The following is a 16,674-nucleotide window of genomic DNA, read 5'->3' as shown; positions in this document are numbered from 1 at the left end:
AGAGCCCATTATCCAACTAGTTTTACCGTATCCATTGACGCCCTCTTCAGGGAAGGAGTTGTATAATGACGATTGCGTCTCCAGCCCATCAGCATTGCCATCAGAAATTAGACAAAGCGTCCTGTTTTACGCATTGCCGCATACGCGTCCCGCCCCACGCAAGCACAGGGCAGGCGGACGTGTGTGCCATGCATTCCACAGTGGGACGCAAACAGGAAGAAAAGCATCTGCGCCCCAAATTGCCGGTGGCTAGAGCTTCGAGGAGGATTTTTTGTCATCATAAGAATAAAACACTAAATAAAACATTTCACATATTATTTACCCTTATATATACTCATGTATCAAATACATTGGCCCATATGCAATTAATTTTATCCACATCAGGATTCTGCGTACGCATAAGTACGCCCCTGAATCCTGAAGCGGTTTCGTTCCATGTCAGTTCACGGAGGGTGTCTCCGTGAACACCCTGCGAGCCTCCAATCACGGCCCGCAGGGTAAATGTAAACACGCGGGGAAGATCTTCCCCGCTGTTTACATACATACGGCGCTGCTGCGCAGCAGCGCCGTAGAGGAGATCGGCGATCCCCGGCCTGTGATTGGCCGGGGATCGCCGGCATCTCATAGGCTGAAGCCTATCTGAGGCGGCGCAGGACGGATTTCCGTCCTGCGCAGCCCATAATGAAGAGGGGAGGGAGGGAAGGAGGCAGAGGGAGGAATAGCGCTGTGGAGGGGGGGCTTTGAGAAGCCCCCCCCCCCCCGCTAGGCACAGCAGCGCGGCGGCGATCAGACCCCCCCCAGCAGGACATCCTCCTAGTGGGGGAAAAAAGGGGGGAAGTCTGATCGCCCTGCCTGCTATCTGATCTGTGCTGCGGGCTGAAGAGCCCCCGCAGCACAGATCAGGCTGAAATCCGGAAATCCAGAAGTGGTTATCACCTGCTTTTTCTCCTAGGTGATATTTTCAAAATTGTCAATAAAATACATTTAAAACTACCAGCAAGCAAGAAAATACTGGAAATAATTTTGATAATTAATTTTCACCAACCTTTTGGTACTTTTTCAGTTGAAAAGTGCTGAAAATTTATTTTAAATAGAAAATGAAAAATTATCTCCTAGGAGAAAAATCAGGTGAAAAAGTGAATTGCATATGGGCCATTATCTCTTATACTTAATTCAAAAATGAATGAAATGGTCTGCTGGAGTGTCACACGGATACAAAGACCCATATCCATAGTTAGCTATCATAAGTCACATCGGAACCAAAGTTCAAACAATAGTGGAGAAACCATAGAAAGAAAAAGAGACCCCAAAAAAGGGAGGGGGTTGTTTTTTAGATTGATGTATTTGTGTTTTGTCTGAGAGCTCAGACCTACAACAGCACCTGTTCACTCCCTAAGTGACCATTGTGAGTATCACGTAGCTTGTAGAGCACTGTACGGCTTAAAGCCAATGGTTACCACTTTAAAAATCAAAAAGTCAGATACTCACCTAAGGAGAGGGAAGGCTCGGTCCTAATGAGCCTTCCCTCTCCTCTCCCGGTGCCCTCGGTGCTGCGCTGGCTCCCCCGTTCGCGTCCGCCGCCGCAGGGACTTCGGAGATCTTCGGGAGCACTCGGGCTTCCGAAGACGGGCCACTCCATACTACACACGAGCGAGTGCGTCATAGAGGGCGCTTACGCATGTGTAGTATGGAGCGGCCCGTCTTCGGGAGCCCGAGTGCTCTCGAAGGCTTCTGAAAGCTCCCTTCAGCTGCGGAAGTGACAGTATTTGACCGAACTGGTCGAATACTGCTACGGGGGATCCTGAACGGGACCGGGCACCGGGAGAGGAGAGGGAAGGCTCATTAGGACCGAGCCTTCCCTCTCCTTAGGTGAGTATCTGACTTTTAGATTTTTAAAGTGGTAAACATTCACTTTAAGACCCAAAAGAGTAACCCAGAATTCAAAGTCTTTGCAGAGGAAGACAATCAGGAGTCACAAAAGTGTGACTGTTGTATATACATTCCTTGGCCACTTTATTAGATTCGGTATTCCTGTCCAATAGCTTGTTTATAAAAAAAAAAAAAAAAGCTACTAAGCCACATACATGCAAGCATCTAGATCTTTGAAATCTTTAAACGCTCCCTCAAAACCCACCTTTCCCGACAAGCATATTCTCTAGCTTAGGTCATGCACCCAGGGGCGTAACAATAGACCCTGCAAGGGATGCAGCCGCAGGGGGGCCCAGAAACCACAGGGGGCCCCATCCTGAGAGACTGACAACTAAGGCAAGGAGAGAAAACACTTTCTGCTCTGCACAATTGTTCTAATGACGGCATCTGCTCAGCCACTGATCAAGAATCATACAAAGGTTTGCAGACAAAGATTTGTAGACAGTCCCTATTCATTGTTCAGCAGGGTCTTGTGTATAGCACTGTTCTACCCCGAGCCTTGCTACCTCTTCCCAAGTGCTGTGTCCTGTAGTGATGCTTCAGGAGTCTGGGCACGGAGAGAAAAAGCTTTCTATTCTCTGCACACTTGTTCTAATGACTGCATCTCAGTTTAATTGTGAATTGGTTCTCAGTTTAAAATGCTGGAATTGTGTGTGTGGGGAGGGTTAGAGGTATTAGGGGCCCCATCCATAGTTTCGCAGGGGGGCCAGTAATTTCTAGTTACGCCCCTGCATGCACCCACTAAATAACCTAATTACGCACTGCCTGTACATATACTGTATACTACCCCCAGCTCTTGTTTCCACCCCATTCCTTTAGATTGTAAGCTCACAAGGGCAGGGCTCTCATCCTTTTGTGTCATGTAATGTTATTAATTTAATTGCTTGCTTGTTGTTAGACATTTATACATTTTAGTCATCATGTTAAATTTGCTATTGTAATCAGCAGTTCTGTACTTTGTATCAGTGTTCATATTTGATGTATATCATTGCATCATTATGTATCCCTTGTTTGTTTTCTTACATTGTACACGGAATATGTTGGCGCTTTATAAATACAAAATAATAATAATAATAATTTGTTTATCACATCAGTTTGTTTTCACTAGGGATGATCGGAAAGACCAAATTCCGTTCCGCCGGAATTCGCGGATTCCGCCAGCGCTGAATTCCGTCGCTATGAAAATTCCGCCGGATTTTTGTGAAATTCCGCGGAATTCCGGATTCCGTCAGAAAAATGTAAATAATCACAAATGGAACCTTGTTTATGCTATATGGTAGCCCATAGACCGTTCCCTTAGTCCTTTTTCTCCTCCCTTCCTCCCGGAGGGAGGAGGGTTTCGTCTTCCAGGGAATTAGTAGGATTTCAAAAGCCAGCTTACATACCTTGGCCAGGAATTGAATCCAGGTTGCTTGGTAGGCGGCTATCTTCCCCACTATACCACAACCATCACTACATGCTGAAGCCAGCATAGCATGTACCATTATGATATATCCAAGAGAAAAATGAACTTGCTTAGGGATTTGTAGGATGTCAAAAGCCAACTCACATACATTGGCCAGGCCCAGGAATTGAACCCAGGCCTACCGTTCTGTAGGCTGCTATCCTAACCATTATACCACCAACACAACACACTACAATGCTACTTGCTGAAGCCAGCCTAGCATGTACCATTGTGATATAACCAAGAGAAAAATGAGCTTGCTTAGGGAATTGTAGGATTTCAAAAGCCAGCTTACATACTTTGGCCGGGAATCAAACCCAGGTCTAGTGGTCAGTAGGCTGCTATCCTAACCGTTACACCACCAACACAACACGCTACAATGCTACATGCTGAAGCCAGCCTAGCATGTACCATTGTGAACTATCCAAGAGAAAAATGAGCTTTCTTAGGGAATTGTAGGATTTCAAAAGCCAGCTTACATACATTGGCCGGGAATCGAACCCAGGTCTAGTGCTTGGTAGGCTGCTATCCTAACCATTATACCACCAACACAACACACTACAATGCTACATGCTAAAGCCAGCCTAGCATGTACCATTGTGATATATCCAAGAGAAAAATGAGCTTGCTTAGGGAATTTTAGGATTTCAAAAGCCAGTTCACATACATTGGCTGGGAATCAAACCCAGGTTTACCGCTTGGTAGGCTGCTATCCTAACCATTATACCACCAACACTACATGCTGAAACTTCTTGGAGCAGACTTACTTCCTTCCTCCAAAAGACACACATACATCCCCATAAAATCATTCAACAGCAGCTGCGTGCACAGTCTTTGTGGCACAATTGGTTAGTGCGTTTGGCTGTTAACTGTAAGGTTGGTGGTTCAAGCCCACCCAGGCATGGCCTTGCCTCTCTCTCTCTCTCTCTCTTTCTCTCTTAGGCATGGTCACCGCTTTCTGTGGAATTGTATTTTCCACAATTTTAGGCGGAAATTGGTCATTCCGTTCCATTTGGTCAGAACGGAATTGCTTTTTCAATCCGGTGGAATTCCAAAATTGCCTGTGAAATTCTGCCGATATCTGTTGATGGTTTTAAGCTGAAAATTCAGTTTAATGGCATCAAGTCCTAGAGAGAGAGAGAGAGAGAGAGAATTTTTTTCTTGGGTATATCACAATGGTACATGCTAGGCTGGCTTCAGCATGTAGCATTGTAGTGTGTTGTGTTAGTGGTATAATGGTTAGGATAGCAGCCTACCGAGCACTAGACCCGGGTTTGATTCCTGGCCAATGTATGTAAGCTGGTGTTTGAAATCCTACAATTCCCTAAGCAAGCTCATTTTTCTCTTGGATATATCACAATGGTACATGCTAGGCTGGCTTCAGCATGTAGCATTGTAGTGTGTTGTGTTGGTGGTTAGGATAGCAGCCTACAGAGCGGTAGGCCTGGGTTCAATTACTGGGCCTGGCCAATGTATGTGAGTTGGCTTTTGACATCCTACAAATCCCTAAGCAAGCTCATTTTTCTCTTGGATATATCACAATGGTACATGCTAGGCTGGCTTCAGCATGTAGCATTGTAGTGTGTTGTGTTGGTGGTTAGGATAGCAGCCTACAGAGCGGTAGGCCTGGGTTCAATTCCTGGGCCTGGCCAATGTATGTGAGTTGGCTTTTGACATCCTACAAATCCCTAAGCAAGCTCATTTTTCTCTTGGATATATCATAATGGTACATGCTAGGCTGGCTTCAGCATGTAGTGGTGAAGAGAGCTACCTACCAAGTGCTAGACCTGGGTTCAATTCCTGGCCAAGGTATGTAAGCTGGCTTTTGAAATCCTACAATTCCCTGGAAGATGAGACCCTTCGGAAGGAAGGGAGGAAGTCTATGGAGTTGAAATTCTTCTTATTAGGCAGAAATCAGTTCGGTGGGGGAAAAAATTTGAATTCCGTGGAATTTTATTTTTTCCGCGGAAATTCCGCCTAAGCGCTATAACCGCATCGGAACAGGAATCACCAAATTCCGTCAGGAATTGCGGTATTTATAAATCCAGCGACCATCTCTAGTTTTCACCTTGTGTTTCCTTTAAGCCTATAATCTACAAAGACACTTAAATACTTTTTCATTGGGAAATCATTTAATTGAATTCCTCCTAAACTTTACAAGTTTTTAGCTCACTATGCACAGTACTTTCCATTTGTCAAAATTGTGTGCTTTTTTTCTTCATGTAATAATTCAGTTAAGAAACAGTCTTTATAGCTAATTTAAAAAAAAATAAAAAAAAATAAACTGTACGCCAAAACAAACCCTGTGGTAAGTCACTTTCGGTGATGAACCAATCAGAGTTTAAAAAAAAAAATTAAAACTCAGTAAAAACGTTCTTTAAGTCACCATTTTGCCCATTAAGAGTGAGTTATATAACACAACAGACCTTATCCAATACATTAAGCATCCGTGCTGATTGCAGTGATACCTTCAATGACTGTACGTGGTTTATTGTAAGGTTTTAAAATGTTACATTTCTTCCTCAGCATCTGAATAAAGGTATCACCGAAATCAAAGTTTGTTGGTTTGATGACTGCATATCTGCTCCTCGACCAACACCGGACCACACTTCACTAAGCATCCCTGTGCAACTGTTTCACAGGATCTTTCAAAGTTTCAAGATATTATACAGTATCTACAGCCCCTCCTCTATTTAAATATCTACAATCGTCTTCATTCATAAAAATTATGTAAATTTGTTTGACAACATTTGTCTTTCCTAGATTTATGTAATTATTTGATTACATATTCTACAAAATGGTTCCTTAGCTATGCATTAACTATACAACATTTACAACATTTACTGAGCTATACAGAAAAAAATAAAACTAACATTATACTAGTCACATATATTGACATATATTGGGGTGTGACATTTTATGACATAACCATGGCTGGCTGTATAAATACTGCAATTAACAAGGTAAAATCAATGCTAACATCACAAACTGCTTGTAAAGAGATCAGCAGAATTTCAATATGATGAATTTTAGCAATGAATGCCTGCTGTTTAAATATTCCTTCTTTTTATATAATCATTGCTTTGTTCAATAATACATTTTTATTTTTATTCCCGTAAGCAGTACGTCCCAAATGGTTCATTACTTTCTATACTAATTATGGTTGTTGAACAGATGCAAGAGGTAATTTCAACAAATTTAATAATTATTTATTTCTAGTAATTGTCACCTAATACTTGTAAAGTAAGAACTTTTATTGAACTGCTGACAAAAGTTCCATCAGCACCTCACTAGCACCAGGACAAGCACCTCAATCACAGATTTTTATTGTTGCTGCACTTTTGCTTTTAGCAGTGTCATAATCTCTCTGATCATAGCCCTTACATGCTTTAAAGAGACACTGAAGCGGAAAAAAAATGATGATATGATTTGTATGTTTAGCACAGCTAAGAAATAAAACATTAATATCAGATACATCAGTCTAATTGTTTCCAGTACAGGAAGAGTTGAGAAACTCCAGTTGTTATCTCTATGCAAACAAGCCATTAAGCTCTCCGACTAAGTTAGTCGTGGAGAGGGCTGTTATCTGACTTTTATTATCTCAACTGTAAGTGAACTGTTTACTTTTTCTCTGCTACTTCACAGACTGCTCTGAAAGACTCATTTTGAATGCAGAGTGTTGTGTAATCTGCACATATTATAGAATGATGCAATGTTAGAAAAAACACTATATACCTGAAAATAAAAGTATGAGAATATTTTCTTTACTGCTAATCTTACACAACCAATTCACTATATCATATTTTTTTTTTCGCTTCAGTGTCTCTTTAAAGGGACTCTGAACAGTGCAGAAACTATGGAAAGATGCATATCATTTTAAAGCTGTCTTTCTTCTCTTTCCAATGATATATAAAATGCCGCCCTACGCCTTTTAGTTTTCGCTATTTTCACGATTGAAATTGCAGCGGCCGCGATTTCAATCGCGAAAATAGAGAAAACTAAAGCCCCGTCTACACGGAGAGAGGTTGTAGCGATCCGGCGGCAAGATTAGCCGCCGGATCGCATCTTCCGCGTGCCCGCCGCGTCCCCGCTCACCGCGCGTGCGTCGCATTCGATTCCCCGCTCGTGCCCGCTCGTCCCCGCCGGCGCCGCTTATCTTCCGCTCAATTCCCTGCCATTCTCCCCTCGCGGGGAGCGAGCAGGGAATCGGCGGTGCGGAGATCCGTCCTGTCGGATCTTATCAATCGAGCCGCATCAGCGGCTCGATTGATAAGGAACATCGCGGCCGCATCTACTCGTGTAGATGCGGCTTAAAATGCGTAGGGCGACGATTTAGGTGTCGCCAGAAAGAGGAGAAAGAGAGCTTTAAAATGATATCCATCTTTCCATAGTTATATTGTATTACACAGGACGACTTTTTCCTAAAGTCAGCAGCTCCATTCTACTGAATGGAGCTGCTGACACTGGGGAAAGTGTCGTCCTGTGTAATACAATATAACTATGACTTGATGGATATCATTTTAAAGCTCTCTTTCTCCTCTTTCTGGCGACACCTATATCGTCGCCCTACGCCTTTTAGTTTTCTCTATTTTCGCGATTGAAATCGCAGCCGCGGCAATTTCAATCGCGAAAATAGCGAAAACTAAAAAGCGTAGGGCGGGGGTTTATATATCATTGGAAAGAGGAGAAAGAGAGCTTTAAAATGATATGCATCTTTCCATAGTTTCTGCACTGCTCGGAGTCCCTTTAACTGACATTCTGTAAGGAATGTACCTGTTAATCTTGAAAGCGCTGCCGACACCCGGGCAGACTCTGCCACTTTCGGGTCTCAGCGCTTGTTCCCCGCCACCGGCCCCGCCGCTGACTCACAGTCCACACACTGATAGGCGGAGGGAGCGTTCACAGTACGCCCTCCGCAAGGGTAAACTATAGTCAGCTGACCCACTCAACTGACAGGAGCGGTGTTAGCTGATCTTTAGCTGATTATGCCTTGCTGTGTGATTGGTGGAGCGGAAGCTGGCGGGCCACTGATTAGAGAATGATTGCTATTTAAATGTGCGGAGTGCTCCCAGTCATCGCCCATGATAGCATAAGCTTTGGCTAGTTGCTGGGTGCACACTCTGAATCCTGTGTTGATATTCTGGACTTTGACCTCGGCTTGTATTGGCTTACTCTGTTGTATTTAACCTCTGCTTGTTTCCTGGATTACCCTTTGCCTGCTGCCTGGACCGACCTCTGCTAAGTTATTGGACTTCCCTTGATTGCTGCCTGGACCGACCTCTGCTAAGTTACTGAATTTCCCTTGATTGCCACCTGGACTGACCTCGGACTGTTACTGGACATTCTCTGTAAGCCACTTGCCTTGGATGATAAGTATAGTCTACTCTCCTTATCAGTCAGCTAACAGTGTGCTTATAGTCTTGCACAAACCTGTCATATATCATCTTGAACGTCTGCTATCCATTTATATAATCTTGCATGCAGACTCAAAGAGAACTGTGCCAGGTACATCAGTCACTTCTTGTCGATACCCTGCATGCAAGTCTGCTGGAACTCTGTCAACCAAATTACTTTTGCTGTTGCATGGTTTTGCATGAAGAGATTCATACTTGGATTACTGTACTTGAACTGTGCATGTGATACTGCTGAACTGTGTTGATGGCCTCAGTGGTGACCTCTTTTGGTACTCTGGCTTTCTAGGCCTCAGCTGCTATGCCTTGCACCTCCAAGGCCTGGGTGTAACCGAAGTCGGGCAGGTGTTACTTCCTCACCTCTCATTCTAGCAGGGACATGCCACAAAGGGTGAAGAAGGTGGTAATAGATTAGGGCATAGCAGCTGAAAAGAAAGCGGGAGATCTGCCAGGCATTACACATACACTTTTGGTATTTTTTATGCCCTCATAAGACTAAGAATGTTTTTATATAAAATATTTAATCTCATGCGTTGAAGTGAGATTATACTCCCAAAACTAAAATGTTAGTAACTACTCTCACTTAAAAATAAAAACATTTGAAAGCAATCCCACACATTCTCTGAGTATAAAAATGCACACTTTCACTGCAGAAAACAGTTCAAGATAGCTTATCTATGGCTTATGGCAAATGTAAGCATTGCTGGCTGAAGCTCTCTGAAGGCATGTTTCTTAACTCTTCCCCCCTCCTTTTCTGCTGAAGTGTCTGCTGGACAATACATATGGACACGTACAATGTAAACAAGGGGTGACAGACAGAGAGGTAGCAAATGGTTATAAAACATAGTGCAAGGTTGTCCACGCAAACAGGGTATTATTATTGATTGATAAAGCACCAACATATTCCATGGCGCTGTACAAAGTAAGAAACAAACATGGGGTACATAATAATACAGACAATGGTGTACACTAATATACAAAATACATAATTGGTGACAAGGGTATAAGATGAATGATCATGTGATTTTACAGAGACCAAGCAATTCAAGTCCAAGTTAGTCCATGGGAAGGATGTCATAGCGCTGGGGTTGCAAAATCAAAAAGGACACACTAAAGGGAGGAGGGGGGGGGGGACCCTGCCAAAGGTTTACAATCTAAAGGTAGGGGGAGGGACACATAAAATAGGGCTGTAGAAAAGGTGCTCAGCTGAGAGAGCTAAAGTGTGGTAGATGTGGGGTGTTCCATTTTGAAGAAGTGTGTTTTGAGGGCTTGCTTGAAGGTGTTAAAGGAAAGTGCAAGTCTGAGGGTCAGTGGGAGGGATTTATATAGGGTGGGGTCAGCTCTTGAGAAGTCCTGAAGCTGTGCAGGTGAGAAATGCATGGGGAAGTCAGGCAGAGATCATTGGAGGACAGAAGGGGGTGGGCAGGTATATCAAAACAGAGGCTTCTGCATTTCCCAGTGAAACAGAGGTAAGCTACCTTAAACTGTTCTCTGCAGGGAAAATGTATTTTGATCTAGAAACCTACACATGAATATTTAAACAACATGGTAGTTTAACCCTTTTGCTGCCAGCTGATTTGTCCTAAACGCCAACATCTACTGCCAAGCAGTTTTAAGACATTTTGTACTCATTGGGTTTACTTGAGATTTTTCAAGACAACTTACATGAAATAGGACACCTTAAATATACACATATATATTTTTCTTTCCGTAATCATTAAGTTTGAACACTGAAACAAATATTTGTACTTTTTGCTGGAGATTTTTTTAAAGTGAAATACGTAAAAAAAAAAGTGAAATAAAAATAAAATATTTTTCTGTTGTGTTTTTTTTTTTTTTTTTATTTCAAAGAATTACATTTACTGGCAAAAATGTTACTGTTTGTAAAAGCCCTGATTCTGCTGAACCCAACGATAGCAGCTATGTATTTGTGACCCACTTTTCCTGTCTACAACACACCCCAGTAATAAAACAGCTTTTTTCACAATTATCCAGCGAACTCACAGTAAAACCCAGGACTCCTATACATGTGCTGAATGACAGACAGTACTAGACAGCCAATAGGAAGAGCCTCCTTGTCCTGCTAATCATTTAATAGGCCCCGATAGCTTGAGCACTAGGTCTTCAAATGTACCAGATTATACATTTGCTGGAGAAGAGTGCAGGAAAATAGGCTTCCCTGTATCCCTTTAGAGGTGCAGGGAGAGGACTCATATCAGAGGACTGTAGATGACAGCAAATTTAAAGGGATGTTGTTGGGAATGTTGTTGTTTTCTTTTTTGGGGTGGTTTTTTTGGGGGGGGGTTTTCACTGTCACGGCCGCTGAATACGGATTACAGCTCTGTCTCTGCCACTGTGTGTGCTTGGGGTCATGTGACAGACGATCAAGAGCCTCTGCTAGAAATACGAAACTCAGAGGTCTATGCCTAGGAGCTTCTCCTGCTGTCTGCTGCAGTGGATGGTTTAGGCACACAGCAAGAAGAAAACAAAGCAGGAAATTGCAAAAAACATACTCGGTACGCTCTTGGCAGTAGGAGCCCTTGCCTGCCAGAGCGTACTAGGCACGTGCTTGGCTGGAAAAGGGCTAAAAGAAAAAAAACGAATACAAATTTGCATTGAGGCAAGCTGCATAACACATAGCACATTTCAACTTTTTAACTACCTTTTTATTTATTGGCTTGCAAGCTCACAGGGCCAATTTATTTAAGCACATTTTATATCAACTCAGAGTGTGTAGGGGATGCTGTAGGAGCAAGTAGGAGGTAGAAGTAGGAAGTGTAGACAGAGTAGCCCGTTGATTCTTATAAAAAAGTGATGTGTGTGATTAATTTTGAGGAAAGGAACTGGAGGGCAATGGGGGTAAACAAACCGAAGTCACCACCTTTTACCAATGCACTCCATGCCACTCCCCACCTTCCCAATACTTGCACCTTCTAAACCGGAACTGTCAAGGCAGAAGTATTGGGAAGATGGATAGAGGTATGGAGGACACTGGTGAGAGGCAGTGGCTTAGGTGATTTAATCCCCCAACCCTTCCCTCCCTTTCCACTCAGGGAAATGTCACGTTTTGTGAAATTGATCTTGCTTATCCCTGGTGAGAAAGAATTTGTCCAGAGAGAATACAGCTAATACAAGGTGGCTCAGGAAAAAACAGCACAATTGCTTGCCACAAGCACAAGTATATAGACAGATTCCAGGTGTCCTTTCCATGTGTGCCTGTTACTGGATCTGTAATGTGTGTGCTTCCCAGGTTTATAGAAGCCATTGCTGCCTCTATTTGCCATATGAGAGCATGACCCATATGACAACAGATGCCGGTGACTCAGCTTTCGATGAACTCGGGTAGCACACACAGCACAGTTCAAGTATCTCACACACAGGGATGGTCCAGCTGACATCTGTCTGTATACTTTCACCAGAAGAGACTTGTGCGGGACCTTTTTTGCACCACCCTGTACTATTACTTACTACTAGTCCACTGTTGCAATGGTGTATTTCTGGTCAGTTGCGACTAGAGGCAGTGCCTGCAGATAGCAGAGGAGTCAGACTTCTGCTTTTAGTTCCTAGGGTCATTAGCAGTCTATTGGCGGCTTGATCATGTGCCCTCAAAGAATGCAGTAAATGGTCACAGGTTTCCAAGTAAACTCGGCTGTGGCACCACTGAGCAAAAGTTAAAGAAATATTTAGGCTACATTCCCAGTGGGGCATTGTGGTACATTGTTGCATTAGACAAATGAAATGAATGAACATTCAAATTGAGGCATTAGCGGTGCGGTGAAAGCCATCAGCATAATAAAATGCATGCAGCATGGTACAGCACATGCTCATTAACCTTTGCAGTGAATCATACTTTGTTTGTACTGTTTGCTTTGTTTGTAACTGTACGCTCATCAGGAAGAATGCACGGTGCAACTTCTTCCCTTCGTTGCATTGCGTTTCTATTTTTGCAAGCTAGTTTGCATCTCAACATGTCGCTGTTAAAGAAGCCTAACAGTTTTACGAAATTAATTCTAAAGGCATCTTGCTTCTTGCTAACATGTTGCTTTAATCAGTTTTAGGAAGGGATATAAATTCTTGGCAAGACATTTGATGGTATTTTTTAACATCATAAATCTTAAATACGTAAATTCCTCTACAACTAGTGCTGAGCTACGGTATTTGCTAGTGGTCTTCAGATGCTATGAGTATGAGAGCTGAGTTTAGATTAGATGAGGATGCTGCATTGTTCAGTGGTCCATCTTCTGGTGCTTCACCCAACAAATCTTCAGCACGGATTTCACTTCCTTATTTCTCAGGGTATAAACCAGCGGATTCAATAATGGTGTGACTGCAGCATAAAATATTGCTAAATATTTGTCTTTCTTAGATGACTCGGATTGAGGTTTCATGTAAGTAGCCATAGCTGAGCCATAATATAAAGTCACAACAATGACGTGGGATCCACAAGTTGAAAAGGCTGATCTTCTTCCTGCTAATGTACTTATATTTAAAATGGTTCTTATTATTTTAATATATGTTATGATAATAAAAAAAAACGGTGAAATTAAAATGAATAAGACCTGCACAAAAATGAAGGATTCACCAAATATCACGTTTCCACATCCTAATGATAAGATTTCTGGCACCTCACACATAAAATGGTTAATTGTATTACGTCCGCAGAGATCTTGATTCCATAGAAATATGACTGCAAAAAAAGGCAATACAAACCCACAGAGCCACACTCCTGTAACTATTTTGCTACACACAGTTGTGTTAATAATTGTGGTATAATGTAAGGGAAAGCAAATTGCAATATAACGGTCATAGGCCATTATGGGTAAAAGTAGACATTCTGTCACTCCCAATGAAACAGATATGTACATTTGTGCAAAACATTCTTCAAATGAAATAGTTTTCTTAGCTGATAACAGATCTCTCAGCATCCTTGGGATCATTGTGGACGAAAGGCAGATGTCCACAAGGGATAAATTTATAAGAAAAAAATACATTGGGGTGTGAAGTTTGCTGTCCACGATTGCAGCCAGGATAATGAGAGAATTTGCAAGTAAAATGAACAAGTACATGACCAGAAAGATCACAAAAAGTATGTTTTGTGCATAAGGGACACTGGAAAGCCCCAGCAGGATAAACTGATTTACGTTCGTATAATTTTTTAAAGCCATTCTGTAGAAAAAAAATATTTATACATTCCAATTTATATATAATATTTTAACGATTGGTGTAGCAACACAGATGTCTGATTATGTGTGATCTGCAGAATCACCAATAATACAGACGTTATACCTGATTATGTGGTGATCTGCAGTATCACCAATAATACAAGTATAGCTGCTAAGCAACGAGGTATGTAGTGCTTGGTGCAACAGTAACAGAATCGTTTAGCTAGACCTCACCAGAGGAGCTGGTGGGTACTATTAGAACACTGTAACTGATTAGATAGGCTTAACCTCACCAGAGGAGCTGGTGGGTACTATTAGAACACAGTAACTGATAGTTTGGCTTCACCTCACCAGAGGAGCTGGTGGGTACTATCAGTAGAGCACCTCACCAGTGACAAGGGCTCACTGGTGAGTAGAGAGGTCAGACAGGCTATGATCAGTAACGAGCAAGCAGGCACAGTACAGAATCGACAGGCAAGAGAATAGTAAGATATCAGGCAGGGTTCAGTAACTGAGTCAGATGGGCAGATGTACAGAAATGATAAGCAAGAGCAGAGTTAGAGGGTAGCAAGAGTCATACACAGAATATCAATAACAGTAAACAATAATCCTAGTCTTGGGTGAAATCCCTGGTTTCCTCCCAGATCAAAGCACACCGGATACTATCTAAGGTCTGAGCGCTAGCACATAAGTATTCGCAACAGCAGACAAGTTGCGAGTGAACATTGCAGGCTTATGAAGCAGAGGAGACCCCACAGCCGCACCCACAACAATCAACCAATCCGGAGCGCCGTGAGTCTCCTCTGATATCAGCCGACCGGCCGGTCAGCTGACGCACCTCCTCCCCGCATAAAGGTCCTGTCTGCGCGCGCCCGCGCCATGCAGGAACTCCATGTGCAAAAGACAACCCCGTCCTCGGGGTACTAGACACCAGAGGCACGGGCAAAGTCCCTGAGCAGAAAGGCAAGATGGCTGCAGAGACACCCTGCGTGCCCTCAACCGCCATTTCTACGGATGTTACAGTACCCCCCCCCCCCCCTGTTGAGGCGTGGACTCCGGACATGGTCCATCAGGTCTGTCCTGCATCCTTTCCCTAGATCCTTCTGTATCCAACATCCCAGGGAGGGTGGGAGAGGAATCCCCCTGTACCACAGATTTAACTGGAAACGTATGAGAAGTTTTAACCTTTCTCATTCTGGACGGCAGGGCCCACATTATATCACTTGGTACAACCTTCCACTCTTTAGACTGTCTCCTACCTTTCTGCTGACTTTAAAAAGTGGGGACTAAATTCTCCCAAACTATCATAGTAGCAAGGACCACTTTCTCGGGAAGGATGCCTGCCGGAGTGACGGGCTGTACTGTCTCAGGCTCAAAACATCTAGACAAAGCATCAGCTTTAATGTTTTTACTACCTGGCCTATACGTGATAATAAACCTGAATCTAGCAAAGAATAAAGACCAGCGAGCCTGTCTGGGATTGAGTCGTTTCGCTCTTCAATATATTCTTTTTGTGATCAGTATAGACTGTAATAGTATGTTCAGCACCCTCAAGCCAGTGTCGCCATTCCTCAAACGCGAGTTTAATGGCCAACAGTTCTCGATTCCCTATGTCATCAATTCTCTCGGCGGGAGAAAATTTCTGAGAAAATAATGCACACGGGTGCAACCTGCCCTGAAGCCCAGAGTGCTGAGACAGTACAGCCCCCACCCCTACTTCTGAGGCATCCACCTCAACAATGAATGGAAGGGACACATCCACATGCCTCAAAATAGGAGCGGAGCAAAACAATTGTTTCAGTGATGAAAAGGCAGCTTGTGCCTCTGATGACTAATTGTAAGTATCAGCTCCCTTCTTGGTAAGCTCAGTAAGAGGTGATATCGCAGAAGATAACCCCTTAATGAACCTCCTGTAATAATTGGCAAAACCTAAGAATCGCTGAAGTGCCTTCAACCCTAAAGGTTGTGGCCACTCCAGGACCGCTGATACCTTTTTTGGGTCCATTGATAATCCCGATGAGGAGATTATGTACCCCAAAAAAGGAACCTCTGAAACTTCGAAAATACATTTCTCAATCTTGGCGTATAAGGAGTTCTGTCTCAATTTTTTCAAGACATACTTTACATGTTCTCTGTGTTCCGACAAATTGGGTGAAAAAATGAGTATATCATCTAAATACACGAGAACAAACCGCCCGAGGACTTCTCTGAAGACCTCATTGATGAGCTCTTGGAAGACGGCGGGTGCATTGCACAACCCGAAGGGCATGACATGATACTCATAGTGCCCGTCGGGCGTGTTAAATGCCATCTTCCACTTGTCACCCTCTCTTATGCGGATCAGGTTGTATGCCCCTCGAAGATCGAGTTTGGTAAAAACACCAGCATCGGTAATCTGGGCAAATAAATCATCAATCAGGGGAAGAGGGTAATGATTCTTTATCGTGATCTTGTTCAGACCTCTGTAGTCTATACATGGTCGCAGGCCATTTCTGTACAAAAAAGAAACCTGCCCCGGCCGGGGACCTAGAAGGACGGATGAAGCCTTTGGCCAAGTTTTCTTTGATGTATTCCTGCATGGCAAGCTTTTCAGGCCTGGAAAGATTATATAAATGGCCCTTAGGGGGCATACAACCGGATCCCAACTCAATAGGACAGTCAAAATCCCGATGAGGAGGAAGCTTGTCTGCAGCCTTAGGGCAAAACACATCAGCAAATTCAGAGTACT

General features: G+C 43.2%; 1 protein-coding gene across 1 annotated transcript in view; it reads right to left on the bottom strand.

The window, feature by feature from the left end:
- The window catches only part of LOC137504585 (putative olfactory receptor 2B8), a 41,117-nt gene extending 24,860 nt beyond the window's left edge, over positions 1–16,257 (bottom strand). Inside the window, exon 1 of the mRNA XM_068233166.1 lies at positions 15,937–16,257. Coding sequence (XP_068089267.1) covers positions 15,937–16,257 — 321 coding nt within the window. The remainder of the gene's footprint in view (positions 1–15,936) is intronic.
- Between the last annotated feature and the right edge of the window lie 417 nt (positions 16,258–16,674).

Source organism: Hyperolius riggenbachi, chromosome 4 (genome assembly GCF_040937935.1).
Source record: "Hyperolius riggenbachi isolate aHypRig1 chromosome 4, aHypRig1.pri, whole genome shotgun sequence".
Classification (NCBI taxonomy): Eukaryota; Metazoa; Chordata; class Amphibia; order Anura; family Hyperoliidae; genus Hyperolius; species Hyperolius riggenbachi.
This window is presented reverse-complemented; position numbering and strand designations above follow the sequence as displayed.